At 35.4% G+C, this 18,768-nt stretch overlaps 1 protein-coding gene across 3 annotated transcripts in view; it reads right to left on the bottom strand.

Moving 5' to 3' along the window:
* Positions 1-4,962: 4,962 nt before the first annotated feature.
* The window catches only part of mylka (myosin, light chain kinase a), a 101,503-nt gene continuing 87,697 nt past the window's right edge, over positions 4,963-18,768 (bottom strand). For all 3 annotated transcript variants that reach the window (XM_015358774.2, XM_015358776.2, XM_069196260.1), the window contains 8 exons: positions 18,063-18,266; positions 15,597-15,814; positions 15,304-15,427; positions 12,797-12,949; positions 11,465-11,588; positions 10,588-10,711; positions 10,032-10,163; positions 4,963-9,184 (listed from right to left, as the gene is read on the bottom strand). In XM_015358774.2, the coding sequence (XP_015214260.2) occupies positions 8,946-9,184; positions 10,032-10,163; positions 10,588-10,711; positions 11,465-11,588; positions 12,797-12,949; positions 15,304-15,427; positions 15,597-15,814; positions 18,063-18,266 (1,318 nt within the window). In that variant the 3' untranslated portion in view covers positions 4,963-8,945. The remainder of the gene's footprint in view (positions 9,185-10,031; positions 10,164-10,587; positions 10,712-11,464; positions 11,589-12,796; positions 12,950-15,303; positions 15,428-15,596; positions 15,815-18,062; positions 18,267-18,768) is intronic.

Raw genomic sequence — 18,768 nt, 5'->3', positions numbered from 1 at the left:
AGACATTTATATAGCTCAGTAAACACCGCGGAGGATTCATGAGAATAGTGCATGCAAACCGTTTTAGGCAGGATAGTCTGATTAGAACCTAGATACAGTTCAGTATAAGAATGTGGTTGGCCATTTGGCATAGCAGAGCTTGAGATGAGGGGAAAGAGCTGGGTGTGATGAAGACACAATAAACTCTCATTTTGGATTCACTTCTCTATATATTTTTTCAAAACAAAATCACATAATTGCTTCCTTACTTTGATAAGCCTCCTGCCTGTAGCTCAGGGGTGTTCAACTCCAGTGCTGCTGTGCAGCAGGTTTTATGGATCTTTTTAAATCTCAAGCTTCCTAGGAAAACAAAAAGCTTTCAAGTTGTTCAGCTTGTGCAATTAAGCAAATCATTCAGTTCAATGAAGTGAGTAAAGGATCATATGGAAAGACATCTTCAGGACCTCCATAAGTGGAGTCGTTCACACTTACTGTACAGTAGGTGCTCCCTGCTAGTTTGGCATCCCCCAAACCGGTCAAACTGAGTCATGTCCCCATCCAATTACAATATAGCCTCAATGCAGAAAAACAAACAACCATGCAGTGTTTTGTGGATGGGCATTGCTTTGAGCAAGGCATTCCTCGCAGACTGCTTTAGTGAAGTGACCAGCCGTATAAATGGACCACAAGTCATTTTCAACAAAAGTGTCAGCCAATTCAAACAATAAGCTGTACCTCTGTATGTGTTTGTGTATGTTTTGAACCGTCCTTTCATATTTACAGAATATGCATGTCAGTAAACCCTTTGATGAGTAAATTTAGATTGTTATTCCCCTGCCCTAACAGTTTCCACACAAAAAAGGTTTTAACTTCTACTATGCATATCTTCAGGAAGGCTAATTCTAAATTAATTGCGGAGTTCACATTTAAATAAGCACAAATTACTGATACATCATCTTTCACCCACTTGTTTTGATGTGAGCAGATACCAGAATAATACTGTATGTGGCTGCCAGCATGTAAAATAAAACATCCTGACTAACCTTGATCACGGTTCACCACCTCAAGATAATCTAGTGACTGTAATATGAGGAAGAATTAAGTAAGAAACACTATGACAGTTTAATAGCGGAGTCTTTTTACTAATTTGAGTCTGCAGGATGAAATACAGGTTTGGCAGGTCATAGTAAACCATATGATAATTTCATAGGGTCTTATAGCTATTGGGGGAAAATACTTGAGTTTCAGATTAAATCTTCAACCCACCCACAAATTAGCAAATTCCAAACAGACTACATTCTGTCTGCCAGGGGCTTTGTGTATCTACCAATGCGAAGTGACCATTGGTGGGTATGTCCAAGATGTAATGTATTCTAAGTCTTGGTCTATATTTCCCATGAAAAGGAGAAAAAACACCCAATTTTGTAATTGTCTGATAGTACTCCAGACATTGTGTCAAAGGTGTGGCTCTGAGTCTTCCTCTTTTCTACTGGCGAACTACAGTAAGATATGGAGAATTGAAAGAGCTGATCTTTAAAAGCAGGACATTGACATGTACTGTAAATGCTACTATGGAGACACAAGAAGCGAAGAGCAGGTTTGAAAAATAGAGAGATGCCTAAAGATAAAATAGCATTACACAAATCCAGATTTCCTAGAACTTTTATTTTACATTTAATGAAGTTTCAAGTTAACAGTATTCTACATACAGTAACAACATAAGAAAGGTTACAAAGAAAAGGAAGTCATTTGGCCCATCTAGCCAGTTTTGTAGTTAGTAGTTAATTGATCTAGAAAGAAACCAGGGTATCGACTTCAAAAACATGGCTGGGTATCTTGTTCCAGGCTCACAGACTTCCCTTATCCCCCACAATCCCACAACAGACACAATTAACTTTTGTCTTTGCAATTTCTTAGCTTTTCTTTTCTAAATTAGTTTGTAAAACTAAACGTCGTTTCCACCTTTATGGGTCTCTCAATCATAATAGCAAAATTAAAGACCAGCCACTGGGAAACTATTACTTGGATTTTGTGGTTATTTCTTGAGGTAAAAATCGAGCTTTCTCTATTTCTTACAGGGTGGAGTCCACACAAATCCCTTCTGCAAATGACATCAGCTGGGAACAGGTTTTGCCAAAGACATCCAACAGATGTAATGTTTTTTGGAAATGGAAAATGAGAGCAAAGACTGATTTAATAGGGCGGTGAGGCTGGATGGCTAAGTACACAAAAGGATGAAACACTGCTCACTGTGACCTCACAGTGTTTAAAATTACAGATGGGTCTGGTATCCAGCATATTCTGCCACGTACCAGAACGACAGGCAGATAAAAATACAGATGATGTTTAGCATCGAATTAGAAGTATTTCAACTTCCAGATTCTGTGGCTATTGTTATATTTTAAAAAACAGAATGAACAAAATAGGTGCTGCAAGAGTTCAGAGAAGTCATTGTCTGAAAACAGAAAGTCTCAGAGCATGTATTGTATTATCATTTCTTTTCCTTTTTTAACATCAATTCACAATAAAAATTGACTTGATTGGCAAATCCAGCACAGCAATCGTGAGATATAGTCTGAATTTAGTGACTCAAATATTTATGTAATCTGAGGGAGCCGCTTTTAAAATCTGTATGTGAGCGTTCAAAAAAACATAATTGAAATAATTTCATTGAAGTTGTTACCACCTTCTAGCCTGATCACATCTGATTCCAGAAGATAAGCAAGTCTGGGCCTAGCCAGTACTGGGGGTGGGAGATCTGTAAGAGATCCAGGTTGTTGCTGTAAGTGGTGAAGATTTAAATAGATAGCATTCTTCTCTCTTGTCCAGAGCTTCCAACCAGTTAATTGAGACGTTAAACCGGGATCCTGACTACTTGGTCATTAAAGATCCCAAGACACTTTTAAGATTAAGGGAATTAACCTTGGTTTCCCAGCTAAATTCCAATCTGGGATTGCACAATCTGGTCTACCTAAAATTCCGTCTCAAATGAAACGATGAAGGAATTTCTCACTTTTGATCTTTGCTCTGGGGCTGATGGTCCATTAAGAATGTTGCATGTCATCCAAGCAGCTGCTGCACTTCAGTGGTGGATGAAGTGGGTCCTCTTCTTTATGTAACAGCTTTTGGATAAATAGCAGTATATAAAACCTATTTATTAATTGGTTTGTTTATTTGTTCATTATTATGTTAATTAATTGATTAAAATATTTAAATATCCCTTGTTCACTCTAGACTCAGAAAACTATTTTGTTCACTATGACAGATAAGTTCTACTTATCGAGCTGTATGTCCAATGAACATTAATTTCACAATAAATAAACATAGCTCCAGCTCTTGTTAGATAAGTTGATTGTTACTCAGTAATCAGATTCAAACAGACCTGCAAATATCATATCAACATAGAGACTCTTTAACAAATTATTCAGATAAACAGAAAACTGATAAGATTATGGTTATTATACATGTAACTAGACCTACCACTTCACAGAAATCAATATATAGCCAGGGTACTTAATTACCTAAACAGAACAAACCTTGCAATAGAAAATCCACTTCAGGATTTTTGTCAACATAATGGTAACATCACAATTCCATTCTTCAGCTAGCACTGTTTTTTATATTTATTTGTACTCTACTTGCCATCCTTATTTTCTCCAGAGACACAGGATAGTTGTTCTCTTCTGAAATATTATTGGTTTTGATCCTGGTATGTTCATGTCTTTATCCAACAACAAAAACACCTAATTTATTATGTCTGAAAAAACGTAATTCCTTTAGTTTGGACATAATAATGCAGAATACAATGTGCATTATTGGGCACAAATATATTATAATTTATATCCTTTAAAAATAAATGCTGAATTTTCAGGAACCTGTGTTGTCTAATCAGAAATATAACTCTCCTTAATTCTCCCCATAGTTGGGGAGCTCAGCTGTAAAATTCTGTTTTAATGAAAGAGCTGGGATCAGGTGCTTGGTAAATGTGGTAATGGCCAACCAGACTTAGGAATTGATGTTAAAAGTGCACATGGATTCCTTACCACCATCGCTCTTTGTGATAGTTAACAATGTAAAATTAAAAAGCATATCTGCAAACGTCTCAGCTGTATTAAATACAAACTTGAACAGAACATTAACTGCACACTGACCAAAGATATGTGTAAATTCTACTGATAAAAAACTGACATTATTTTGTCTATTGTTTTATTCTGATGCAACTTGAAAAAAAATAAACTAATCTACCCTAACGCTATAATTACACAAACATAAGTTCTCTCCACAGAAATGGAGGTACCTGTAACTGAATTTAATGCAGTTCCAAAATCAATGGCACCACCCTAACAACATAGGATTAAGATTCCATATAAATTGCATTTAGCAGGTATAAAGCTATTATTTTAAACACAGCAACTGGATGGAAAGAGGAATAGAAGAAAAAGATAATTTCCAAAACTCTGCTGATTTGAATTGAAGGGAATACAAACTTTAGGAACAATAACTGAACTACTTTAGTCAATGTGATGCTAAGCTATTTCTGATCTATTGGGAGAATCCTACAAACAGATGAACTGTGGACTGAAAACATTCCAAACTTAAAAAAGTCCAAAGTTGACTGCAACAAAGTTGTGAAATGCCAAACAGATGCCAAAAATAAAAATCAGTACAATAATATCTTTATGTTGGGGATCTCACAAGAACATTCACAGATGTTTCTAAATTTGTCCAGAAACTTCCAAAGGAAGCAGTGTTCATAGACCAAGAAAAAATATCTGACACACAGAGAGTACATTGTGAACTCGGGCCTAAACCAGCCTATGCCTGGAGCTATCATTGTTCTAAACATTAGTGTTTCAGTCAGGATTCAGTACCATTGCAGGCCTGAGAAGTAGTTCCTGTGTGTCAAGATAAGTCATTTCTTCTAACATTCTCCAGAGAAAGAAATAGGTTTTTGTTACCAATGGACAAAATGGTGAAACAACGTCAAGCACATGTAGTTTTTTAATAAATCAATGTTGTTGCAAGAGAGCAAATATGGTGGAAGTTCTTCACATACAGTATCTCTAGTAAGCACTCAGCTGTATTTGTAGGTCCCCTCCAATCATTGTAAAAAAAATGTTTCATACTATTTTTCATAGCTCCATTTTATAAGGTGGTGGCATGGTGGTGCAGTGGTTACTACTGCTGCCTTGGAGCACTGGGGCCCTGGGTTCAATATCAGAGCTGGGGTGCTGTCTGTGTGGACTTTGTATGTTCTCTTCCTAAATGTGGGTTTCCTTTAGGTGCTCTAGTTTCCTCCTAAAGTCCAAAGGCATACTGATGGGTTAAACTGCTTCTGGGAAAAATGACCCTAAGTCAATGAATGTGTGTGAGTCTATTCTGTGTGTGCTGTGATGGACTGGTGAGCAGGGGTATATCCCACCCATGCCCATTGTTTTCTTGCTCCTCCTCAACCCTGAATTGGATGGAGCAGTGAGAAGATGGATGGATGGACATTTTAGAATGATTAGATTTCCAATTAACCTTTTACAGATTTTTATAAGTGTACTGTAATTGAATATTGCACTTTTAAAATACAGTACAATGTATTAAAATGTGTTTCTAAGTTACATCAACTTTGTAACCCTTTTGAATGCGTGGTACAATACAAAGACTGAATAACAGAAAACATGTAAGTGTAGGAAGTCAAAAGACATATGGTATATAGTCCCTGAGGATCCCATGCTTCACATGAAGGTGGGGCTTACGTCATGGGGATTTCCATGGAATTTGAGGACTATGAGTTCTGCTCTACTTTAACTTTCCATTTGACTACAGGTCCGTTTTCCGTTTTCACGTTAAGAAATAATACATACTTGAAGAACCAATCCTTCCCCGGGAGCTTTGTAAACTATTCTCAGAGTGGAATCAATTTTTTGAAGTAAAAAAAAAAGTATTTTCATAAATACATATGGTTAATTACTGCTTTAATATAGCCGAAGCACGGAGTATTAAGGAACCTAGTGACATCTAGTGGCTGAAAGCATTTTTACACATACAAAAAAAAATAATGTCAGGTTTGAAACTGCAGGGTGCCGTTTGGACCATTTAGTTCGTCTTTTTGCTGGCATCTAGTTGATAGTAAGATTCAATGCATAATATCTCACTTCTTTACTTGCTTAGCGACCCTTGTGGCACATTACTGCACTCTTTAGTGGATGAACTAGGTCTGCACCTATAAGTAAATCACTTTGGTAACTTTGGTGTGACAAGTGCTGTATTATTAATCATATTAATGATAACAATTACTATTGTTATTATATTGATGATAATTTGTGGTCAGTGTACTTCGCACACCGTTTGAATCAGTTATAAGCTTTTATTAGCCTGGAGAAAATGCCTTAAATAGTTCCTCTTGTGACTAGCTAGTAAAGAACCATGTGATAAAATGAAACCCAGGAAAATTGAGAGACAGAAGTTTTTTTTTCACAGTTTAAAATGTGCAAGATCTCAGATTAATCACTGCACATGTGATCTTTGCTCCAATCCTGAATGATTAAGGGGGAGATCAAAAGCTCTCACAAACACAACATTTCCACATATAACAAAAAATCCTTTGTTGGTCAGTTCCTTAAAACAAGCTAAAATGTGAGTATGCGTCATGTCACCCATTTAAAAATAAAAAGATTAAGGCTGGAAATACAAGCTTAGAAGTATAATTTAATTAAAAAAACTGCAAGAAAAGTATGCTCATTGCTTCCTTCAGGACTAATTTAATGATAGTTATCAGGTTTCTAGGCATTGCTTATACATACTTTTATAACCATATAGAAATTCATATGTTTAGGCCTAAACAAATTATTTCTTCAGGCATAAACCTCTATCAATATTACCTCATACTGCATTCATAATGCTCTTTTCATCTGCTAGAATTCTTTTTGTAGGTTGTAGAAAACTCACTGAACTTTTCATAGTAACAATAGAATCCAACATACAAAAATATGAATGAATCTATATTTGTTTCACAAGTGTGTGTTTTATAAACAGCATTAATCAGAATTAATATTTGCAAAATCTGACCTGGACAAAGTTAACTATGTCATGTTGATGACAAAAGGATTGTTTCCATTCATTTTACACACTCCAAAATCAGAATCTTTCAGACAGACTGACAGAGTTTGTTAATATCACTATAATTCACAGTGATAGCGTGCTTTTAAAACCCATAAACGTGAAAGGTGTTCTTTGTAAAATGTATATACGGTATGTTCTAATCCGATCTTAATCAAAATAATTTGAATATTTAATGCAGAACATCTGAATAATATTTAGAGGTTCAAAATAAATCTCTTATACAATGTATGTAGTTTTCTTTCTTTGGGTCTTCAAAGAAAATACTATGGAAGCTCATTTCATTATATAATCCCTTCTGTATAAAAAGCCTACCTAACAATATACTGACATATTTTCAGGTTCATAATGTTCAATGTGCAAAAATACACAACACCAGTGTACTCATTTCCATTATTACTGAATAATTCATAAAATGCATCATCTAAGCATATATATACCATCATATGTCAGTTAACTTAATAAGCCTGTACACAAAGCTCATAATTTAATAAAAAGATCAATGTGAAGCAGTGAGTAGCATTTCCTAAAGCAAACAGATTTTGTTCTGTTCAGAATGCACTTACATATTTGTGAGAGTGGAGAAGAAAATCCCCCAAAAATAAAAGCCCAGAGACTGACCTCAATTGTCAGCTGTACAATGTTTCTCACAGTCACAACTAAGACGGATTCTAGTGAAAACCATTTTATAATTTGTCAAATATGTTTTCATTGGATTATTTCACATGATAAGCAAATTTTAAACACATAAAGATAACTTAAAATTTGACAACGCCCTGCATCACATAAACATTTGTCTCATCCACACATCAGAGATTACTAACCCAGTTCTTCACGATAGCTTTGCCTTTGCCTGGGATCATTTTCTATTACTCATCAGACTCAGCACCAGGTACTGGATTGTAATTTGTGCCCATGGATAAAGTTTTTGATTAATTGTTAGGTAAGGGCCGAACGTAATATTTTCTAAAAAAACAGCATTTTTGTGCCAGATACATTAAAAATACAAGTCCAAAATTGTTTAATCAATATTAAGAAAAAAATAATTAAATTGCAACAGTGTCACCCTGTCATACTTATCAAACTTTCAGTTTGACTTTTCTGAATATACTAATATGTCTGCTCTCATTCATCTTGAACACTCAATATAAATCCCAATTCTATCATTCATAGTACAAACAACATGCTTTGTGATAACATTTATTCTGGAACAGTGAGCAACTACAATTGTAGTGTTCTCATTACTTGCAAACTGTAGTTTATCAAACGCATACATTTTTATTAAAAAAAAAAAATTAGAAATATGTTCTACATACATCTACAATAGTGTCACTTTATTTAATGCCTAGTCCTTTAATATGTATTTGCATTTGGAGAGATGGAGGTGACGTTGGATAAAAAGTAGCTGCATGCTTGAATATTTCACAACTGACGTATAAACTACAATATGGGTTGCAGTGTTAAAATAGTTCAAAATAATAGAAATTCCCAAAAAATAAAAACACCTCGTAATACCAAACATCATAATGTTGATAGTAAAAACAATCCCCCCTCTTGAAACCATTAATTTCCCCATCCTTTTGCTTTCCTTAAAGAATTTGATTACAAGCAAATTAAAAACTGCTTTACACACTGCTTCCCAGACTCAACAACAGTCGGAATGTTGATGATGTCACCATTTGTATAATTTTTACATTCAACATTTGATATCTGTTATTACTGTTAAATAAGAAAACAAAAGTGCATGACCGTAGCAAAGAGTGTTCCTAGCATGTTTGTCTGTTAGTCAGTCTTTTAAAGAAGGTGAGTGTGTTACAAAGCAGCCCGTAAGATTAAAAGAGTGAAGTCGTTTTCACTCATTCTTCCTCCTCCTCCTCTTCTTCCTCCCCCATGACCTCCACAATGAGCTCGGCTGTGCATGTGACCTCTCCCAGGCTGTTCACAGCCTTGCAGGTGTATTTGGCATCGTCATCACCCGAGACATCCGAAATGACCAGACAGCAATTCCCCTCTTCATCGTAGTCGATCTGGAAGTGCCGTGTTTCTTTAATGGGCTGGTCGTCTTTATACCATACTACTACTGGATCAGGGTAGCCTGCAATCATATAACAAATGCCATAAGGATCGATTACCTCCTCACTTTATATTTATTTGGAAAAGCTGTCAAACAGAAATTAATTGGACATCCTGCTTAACCTTATCCCAGTCAAGCCTGATGGTTTTTGGAAAGCTATTTCAAACAATTATTTCTAATTCTTCTTAGCTTTACACATGAAATATGTTATGGAATGAGCAGGTCATCAAGAGCAAAGCCTTTCGTAAAGTGGGGAAACAACTGGGATCAAATGGATTAACTTAATGGCCTGGATGCAAGCGCTACATTGCATCACAGCTGACCTAAATAAAATGAGAGGCATTTCAATGCACAGTGCACTCACTGAGCTGTGGTGCATTCATCATCCCTTTTCCAAGGATAAAAAGTGATGGTAGTTTCTCATTGTGAAACAGACATAAAACTTTTTGGGATGGCCTGCTTTAAAAAGTATAACACAATAATAAATGGTAATGCCCTTCCAGTCAACACTAATTTATGATCATTTTAAAATATAATGACTGATCATTATTTCAGCTATATCAACTGCAGCTAGTTTTACTGCTTCACTTACGCTGGGTATTATGTAATTTCAGTCCTATGGCCTGACAATGACTGCAGCAATTGCACGACAGGAATTTTCCCTTTTTTAATTACCATCCATTTCAAAATCAACACTTCATTACGACACCAGAAGCCTCCATTAAGCATTATAACTATAAAATTAAAATATTACAATCTGAATTTCTGAGATAGAGTGCTGACAAAAACTGAGCTCAGAAATAAAAAAAAGAAATTCTGCAGCCATGTGCCAGTATTAGAATACAGAAATTGTTTTTTGGAACATTACCCTCAATCTTGCAGTCAAATCGAGCAGCGCTCCCTTCCACCACTTCAACATCTTTAATAACCTGGCTGAAATATGGCTTGACATGGGGTCGTTCTTCCACCACAGACTCCAGAAATTCCTGGGCCACATCCTCTGTATAAATCAGCAGAGATCATAGTAAGTTAAAGACATGGAAATTTACCATAAACGATTAAATGACCTAGTAAGGACACATAGAAAACACAGACTAGCTGATTGAATACTGGCGACACCATGATTTCTTAAAATGGGCATGAGTGACTGAAACGTAAGTCCTAGGAAGATGCATATACAGACTGTATTATTAAACTAATTAAGCAGTCGCGCACAGAAAAATAACAAGATCTGAGAACAGTCCATTTTTAATTCCCTCTCTTTGTATGTCTGATCCTCTAGGCTCAAGGTTATTGCAAAGACAGAGAGCTGCAGAAGCACTAATATAACAAACTGCAAGCCAAGTAGTATCATAGTGTCAATGAGTTCACATTATTAATTTTAAATATTTGTGAGCAGAAAAAAAAGGCAGTTGCTATGGTACCTTCTGTTTCCAGCCTGTCTGAGATTGGCGGGCTTGTGGGAGAACCCCCCTTTTTTCCACTTAGGCCTGATATCATTGCCATAGAAGAGAGTCTGCTGATGGCTCTCACTGCATGACCAGTTTTCTAAAAAAAAAATCTTTATATTATTAGAACAAGGAACAAGAAAAAAAAGGAACACCACAAAACCTAATGTCCAACATAAGCAAGGGCTGGAATTAAGTCACTCTCCATCTGTATTTTTCCCCCAAAATGGTATTGGATGTTTGATATTACAAATATGTCAAATGTGCTTCAAAATTTAACAGATGAGACAGTTTTATGCTGGATTTTGTAAAACAGCAGCTGTTCATAATGGTGAGGAGAGCTTTCAGCCAATGTATAATGTATTTACTCATTTCCCCAGACCTCTAATCAGCTCAGAACGATTTGAGACACCTTTGTTAAAGTACATTTTGATTGTTTTCATCTTAAACTTCGGGGCACAGGAAGGTCAAAGATGCATTTATAACGAAATACTGCATTACAACGGTTAGGTGTCTATCACAGCAAAAAACAAGCAAGAAACGACACAAGTAACACAGATGATGCCTAATGAAACGGGTACCTTTTTATCCCAGATTTAAGAGAATAAGACAGCCCAGACCTTTATCCTGTTTTTTTTTTTTGCATTTTGGGAGGAAAAAGGGCAATGGAATATAAGTCACACATAATTAAAAATAACAAAGTAAAGTGAGTGATGTATAACGCAGTGTGTTCCAGCCAGAATTAATGTTAAGACACCCACATAGGAGTTGCTGCATTTGCTTTTACTTGGCTTCAACAAAGTCTTGAAACCACGGGCTTATGCCAATAACCAAATGAGGGTTTAAGAATCACCTGCCATTTCCTCTTCAGAAGGTATTTTTTCATCCTCTCTTTTGATAGTTTTTTGGCCTCCATGTTCTTCGTGTCTTGTTTCAGCCATGGATGCTGTTGGCACTGATCACACGTCAATCGGCGCCTAAGATGAAAGAACCCAGAAAGATAAAGAAGCTCTCCCAACTTATGCTAGAACAGAACACAAGAGAGAAAAAAGATCACGATAACTTGATCAAAGAGTGAATTGATGAAATGGACATTTTCAGTAAATCTCCATGAATAACATACAGTACAGTACCAAAAAATGCACGATTTCTATTATTTTTATGATTGCAGCATAGCACAATGTACAAATTTCTGCAATTACTTTTCATTTAGAAGTAATATTTAGTTTGCTTTAACAATGTCATGTCATGTAATTTGACAAACTGCTTTATACCATACGGTGTCGCAGGAAGCCGGAGCCTACCCAGCAAGCAACGAGCGCAAGGCAGGGTACACCCTGGATGTGACGCCAGTCCATCTCAGGGCAAGTGCAAGCCAATCACACATGGGGACAACTTGGAGGCCGTGGTAAAAGCCAAGGGGGGGAATTTGGCCCAGACACTGGGATAACTCCCTACTCCCAGGGGTCTTTAATGACCACTGAGAGTCAGGACCTCGGTTTAACATCTTGTGTGAAAGATGGAACTCAAAATTATCTTTAAATGATTCCATTAATGATCCCATTATATTGCATTTTATTTATTTAACTTTAGTCCACTAGTGCCTCAGTGTATTAATTATTATAAAGTTTAATTTACATTCTCTACAATATAGTGTTCTGCTTTTTTGACAATTATTTTATGATATCATAACTCCTTTTAAAAAACAATTACCATCTCATTGTTTCTTTGCTGGATTCCAAATAAGCAAGACCTGTCCTTTTTTTTTCTGGGTATAGAATGATTTTTTCATTACTGTTAGTCCTAACTATTTTTGTTAATATCGCTTTTGTGGTAATTGTAAACCACCTCTCCAGTTGTTGGAAAAAGTCAACATTCTTTTGTTCAGCAATAATCACATTCACCCAAATAAGTTGGTATACTGTTGGTGTGTGTTAAACAGGCACTGGGGTTAGTGATCCGTGTTACACGTAAATTGAGGTATTGAAGGGGCAAAACATAAAGCAGGTGAAATGTTTATACAAAACCAGCTCAGGCCTATTTTGTAAATGGCAGATTTTTAGCATCTTTAACTGGGAAACATAACTGGACAAAGGCAAGTTTACGGGAAGTCACATGACAGAACTTTAATACCGAAAAAGGAACACAGTGAACATACAGTAACTGAAAGATAAATTAAGCTTACTTCATGTCCTTTTTTAAAAGGCTGCTAATGAAATCCTTGGCATCATCAGAGATTTCATCAAAGGCTTCATCATCAAAATCCCACGTAGCAGAAGTAACGTTGGACAACGTTTCGTTGTCATTGTCTCCCATGAACGGAGAAAGCCCACTGACCCTGGAAGGAAAAAGGACTTTATCAGGCAAGATTGATTAATATTTTAGATTAATATTAAGTCTAAAGGAAAAGGCATAGCAAACATGCTACAGGAATACAAACTCAGATTTTCATTCACATTCATAGTTGAAATTAATCAAAAACATTCTAATTATGCATTATAATATTATAAATGTATATTAGGAATATTATGATAAGTACTTAACAAATACTGAGGTCACTAACGAGTTTTCTCTAAAAAGGTATTAGGTTCCTTGCCATCAATCTAGGAGTTATTTCCTAAGCACTCCAAAATATTTGATTTTGTAGGTATTTCCATCTGAAAATAGATGAGAGCCCGTTTGAAGAAATGCCCTCAAGTGGCCCCACAGTTGGAGTAACATCACAGGTTATTCCTTTTTATCAACCTTGAGGTTTGTCTTACATCACTCTTAGAATCAAATCTCCTGTTTTGTGCAAATCTCATGCCAAAACAAAACCTGAAACTCCATGTTCTTTCAAAATTCCTGTTTTTACATACTTTCCAATGGCCCAGGAGCTAGACACAGCAGCTATTTTATTAATATATTGTTGTTTTTATTTGAATCTGAGATTGTGCTACAGCTCTAAAGGAAACATTTGGTGTATGTTTTTGTTTCATATGAAGAACACCCTCTGGCAGAGCCGCTGCAGTCACAGCTCTTCTATATCCATTTACAGTAATAACGGAACAGCACAGGTTCATCCTGCAGTGGAAACAATTTTGTTCTAAGAATGTAAAAAATAAACTGATTAAGATGAATCAAACAGTGCCTTGGATGTGAGTCTACTGCAGCTGCCTGAATACATAAAAATACCACTACTGCATCTGAATTAACAGTTTAACAGGAACCATTACTGTTTTTACTTTTAAATGAGACAAGTGAACAGCTATTTTTTTAAATATGTCCTAAGCACAAGGACACACAAAAACTCTAATGTTGTAATCATCATTTTTAATTTCTAAACTATTAGCGTACAAAGAATGTTTTAAGTTCACATATTCCACAAGAATAAAGAACAACTTGGAAATGCTTCAAGTGACCAAGTTCCTTGACCCATTCAGACAGAGTTGCAATAATCAGACAGTCAAGGTCAAGACAACAGAAGTTATGCTCAGCCTGTAAAGCCTCCTAGTGGTTTTAATCACAGGTTTGCAGAATGTAATCCATTTCGACTTTTAATGCCCACACCATGTACTCTCAGACAATGTTTTGTGAACTTTCTAAGTGTGGAGCTTTTCCTTGAATCGCCTCTGCTGTTTCCGTTAGCTTTTTGTTTAAAGTGTACTTTCACTACTAAAACTGCAATCCACATAACTGCATGACTTACAATCCAAGTACAGTACATTCCCAAGCAAGTCAAGCACCTTAAGAGGCCTGTTTCATTTAATACAATCCTACTTGGACAGTTTTATAGATTATGTTCTGAATATGAAAAAAAAAAATAGAACTGTACTGAAGTAGGGAGAGTAATGTTTTCTGAACTCATGCCCATACAGTACCATTTGTTCTAGTCTATCAGAATCATGGACAATAAAAACAGTTGGGGAGGTTTATGCGACTTGTTGCTTCACAAAGAGGGTTTCATGTAACTCCTGTGATTTTAATCATTCTTTTTCATCTGTAAATGATTATCAATGTTAAAACTAGATAAAATATAAACTGGAGATTGCCATCAATGAGATGATGGTGGATGGAGGAGAATTTAAATACTTTTAAAACTTCAACACCACCGATTCGATAATCTCCATTCCCTCCAAAACTCAAATGAAACTGAGAAAAGAACAGACTGAAAATACAAATTTCAGTAGTCACCGTAATCATCTTTTAGAAATGTTATAGTTGCAATGTAAAACCAATTGAAATGTTATTTTCCTCTAAAGGTAGCAGATGTAATCAGCAATTTCAACATTGCTTTGGCATGTTTAGCATAGATAGATGTGAGCCTGTATGCGTGCTTCTTTCAAAACAGTAAATGAGACAAAAAAATCTTGCACATCATTAATTTTAAGCCTTTGCTGAAATCTGTTGTCCCCAGATGGTCTGAAGGAAACTTTGTGTAACAAACTGTTATTTCTATTGAGACTATTAATCTTCTGTATTCATATACACTTGTACATGCAGCACACATACTCAGTTTCTCCATTTGGACACAAATCGTTCATTACCAAATAACTATGTATGCTTAAAATAATTGCTGGGATTTGTGTCAAGATTTGTGTAGTGATAAAGGAAAATAACTGGTGCATATTTGTAGTGATTAATTCTATGTCACAATGCTTCTTCTGTGGTTTAGGTTAGGAGCAATTCAAGGTTATGGTCCCATTCACTTACAAGATGTAGCAGATGACTCCAATGCTCCACATGTCAGTTGCATATCCAATCGGTTCATAGTTTATAACTTCAGGGGCGACAAATTCTGGTGTTCCAAAAAGAACTTTGAGTGAAGATGAGTTTTCTGCAAAAAAAAAGAAGAATTACACAACTTTCCAAGTAGCTCTAAAGAGATTAGCGATACAGCAAAGCCACTTTTGTACAAGCAGTGCCTGGACAACCACACTATGAAATTGTGTCTTATGAGTATCAACTGTACAGTAAGTGTCTGCTTGTAGCAATGGGTTGATTACCTAATCGCCGGGCAAGTCCAAAATCAATCAGCTTGATTTTGCTTCCTGTCTTATTCACACACATGATGTTCTCTGGTTTCAGGTCCAAATGGACGATCCCTTGCTTGTGGATGAACCGGACGCCATCAATTATCTGCAGCATGTATTTGATGACTTCTCTTTCTGTTAACTCAAAGTCTTCATCAATAATCCTCTCAAAGAGCTCACCTCCAGAAATCCTGTAAAAGCGCACAGGTAATGCAATGACAGTTACAGATATCTTCATAACAAATAGAAGGATAATAAAGGAATTGATTCTTCTATATTTTATTCAAGCAATTTGTTAAAAAAACATATTTCCGAAAGGTTTTTCAGACAGCCCAAATGAAGTATTCCCAACATTATTGCAAAGTTTCAATTTTCATAAAAAAAAATAAAACTCATACTAAAATGAGTTACATCTGTTTGCAGAGCAAGGTGCAGGTTAGTCCAAAAATTAGACTCACAAGTTGATGACAGCTTGTGTTTAAAAAGAAGACGATTCCCACAGACAAAAAACTACCATATAGTACTAGGATTGCAATGAATGTATGTTGAGTAAAAGGTCAGATTTATTTTTATTATTATGTATATGCTAAGATTTATTCAATCATTAAATAGACAAAGTTATTAAAATCTGTGTCCACATTGGATCTATCATTTACTGTATATAAAAATCTGTTATAATAAAGAGAAGACATTATTTTGAACTTATTTACCGTTGAAAAAAGAAGAAATCTTGTATTTTGTTCCATGAAAACATGCTCATTTACACATTCACTGAGAGCTTGTAGGAATTGCAGAACAGGCTATTACTTTAGCTGTATATTTTACAGATTTAACAAGTACTGTAGCTTTATTTCTTCTATCATTAAAAATGATTTCTGTTTCATGGGATGTTTTCATTTACTTACAGTATGTGCAAATTATACTGATACATCTGCAGTAATAGCCCTGCACTTTGGTACTATACTGTAGTTCAGCATACAGTATACAGGGCTAAGCTAAGCACATCCTGCCTTTGCTACTTTCAGTTTTGCACTTTGTGTTACCCCTGCAGCAGACAAACTAATAATGTACGAAGCAAATAAAGTGAGATATAACCCTGAGTGCTCTACTCCATAGTCCTGTTTTTGTTTCAGAATAAAATTCATCTTCAGCCCAGAATGCATGCTCTACTAATATCTTAGACATCATGGTTAACCAGAAGCAAAATCACTGCTCCTGTGAGGGATACCTTGGACAAGCTCAGGTTTTACCAGCAAAGCATACATATTTCTAAAGTCTAAGGACATTTAAAGGATTACCAGGTTAACATAAAACTGTCAAGAAAAAAAACGTGATCTAAACAAAACATTATCTGTATGATTCTGCCAATCGATTTTTGATTTGGATTCCAATAAGATTTTTTTCAGTCATTAATGGCTGCAAAACTTTGCAAAGATTCAGATCTGCTTTTTCCAAATGGTATGCCAGAAAGGAAATTCTTCAGATTACCCTGTTTTTTATCAGTACATCGTCTTCTATATTTGGTCGAGATTAATCGTGTGCAGGAGTCTTCGTTCAAGCTCAATCGTTGTAACAGCCAAGCTGGGAACAGGTTTTTGTTATAAAAAAAGACCTGCTTCAATGTGATTATTGCGATAAAACTAGAATGCTTTACAAAGTTACAACTTCTTTATTTCACTTATCATTTGGGATACACTATTTTTTATTGTTGCTGAAGAAATCATCTCTGTTTTTATTTAAACTGCTCATGCATTTTTTAACCATTTTAGACAATCATTTAAAGACAATTCTTTCTGAAGCAAAAGAGACAATACTGCTTTAAATATGAGACTATGTGACTTTTAAAACAAGTTGAAATAGCTGGAATAAAAGACCGGATGCTGTCAGTAGTAATGATAACAGTAAAAATACACTTGTTGGGTTCACCTATCCAGTTCCCTCTTTTAAGTGTAATTGACACCTGATTTCATTTCACTGACATAAAGACACCACCTAAGTTACTTTTCCTCCATTTATAATATTAAATATAAAAAGGGCCATGCAAAATTATATATTGATTGATATAATTTCATATTGTGGATTTTAATATAGTTATGCATATGTAATTAGAACATTCATGGCAATTGTCCTTGAACTGGAAAAAAAAAATATATTATCCCAACATTTGCTGCTGATGAAACAGGTTATCATATTTCATCAAGTCCCCAAGCAAGCAGCACTGTTTTAAGGAAAATATTCCACTGGAGGCCTCTGAATCCTGATATACCCTTTAAGTCCATTCAGGAGATGTGTATGATAACTAGAGATCATTCGTCACTTGCTTATCACATTATGAGTTGGTAAATGATTAGTGATTTATTAAAAACAATCAAAAACACATTTAATAAGTACTGTATGTATGGACATGTATGGAGTGATATATAAGAACAAAATACTCACATTTCCATAACCATGACAATGTCAGATTTGCTTTCGAAGGCATCCACACACTGGACAAGTTTAGGGTGATGAAGGCAGTTCATGATACTAATTTCTTGCCTCACATTTTCTTTATCTTTGGCTGAATAAGCTTTTATGAACTTTCCTGCCCAAACCTTTCCAGTTTTCTTCTCAAATAGTTTAAACACTTGTCCAAATTTTCCCCTAAAAGACAACAAATATCCATTAAAAAACAGATCACTTGCCATCCAGTGGAACTTGCAAAGAGGCAACTCATTCAGTTACGCAGATCACCAGTCATCTGGTTACTGATTTTAGATCTGAACTGCAGTCAAGCTGTTAAATTTTCTTAACCTTATTGTTTATTTCATAACATTTCCACCTTTTCTCTAAACACATTTACATATCATCTGGATTTTCTTATAGAATCCCTTCTATATACAGTACCTTGAAAATTTGCCTGCTGACAACAATGACATGACATACTTTACACATGCCTCCACCTAGAATATTACATAACTTGGTTAAATAAAGAATAGGTTTGGACATAAAAATGGCCTGTCCTCCATTAAATACATTATCTACATTTGAAAACTTGTTATTTAGGTATATGTATTTTTAAAAATGTATTCAAGGAATTTGGAACAAAACATGCAAACATTAATGTTGTATGCAAATATCAAAGGCAGAAACAGACTTGTGCATA

The sequence above is a fragment of the Lepisosteus oculatus genome, chromosome 12 (genome assembly GCF_040954835.1).
Source record: "Lepisosteus oculatus isolate fLepOcu1 chromosome 12, fLepOcu1.hap2, whole genome shotgun sequence".
Classification (NCBI taxonomy): Eukaryota; Metazoa; Chordata; class Actinopteri; order Semionotiformes; family Lepisosteidae; genus Lepisosteus; species Lepisosteus oculatus.
Note: the sequence above shows the minus strand (reverse complement) of the source record. Positions and strands in the feature narration are given on the sequence as shown.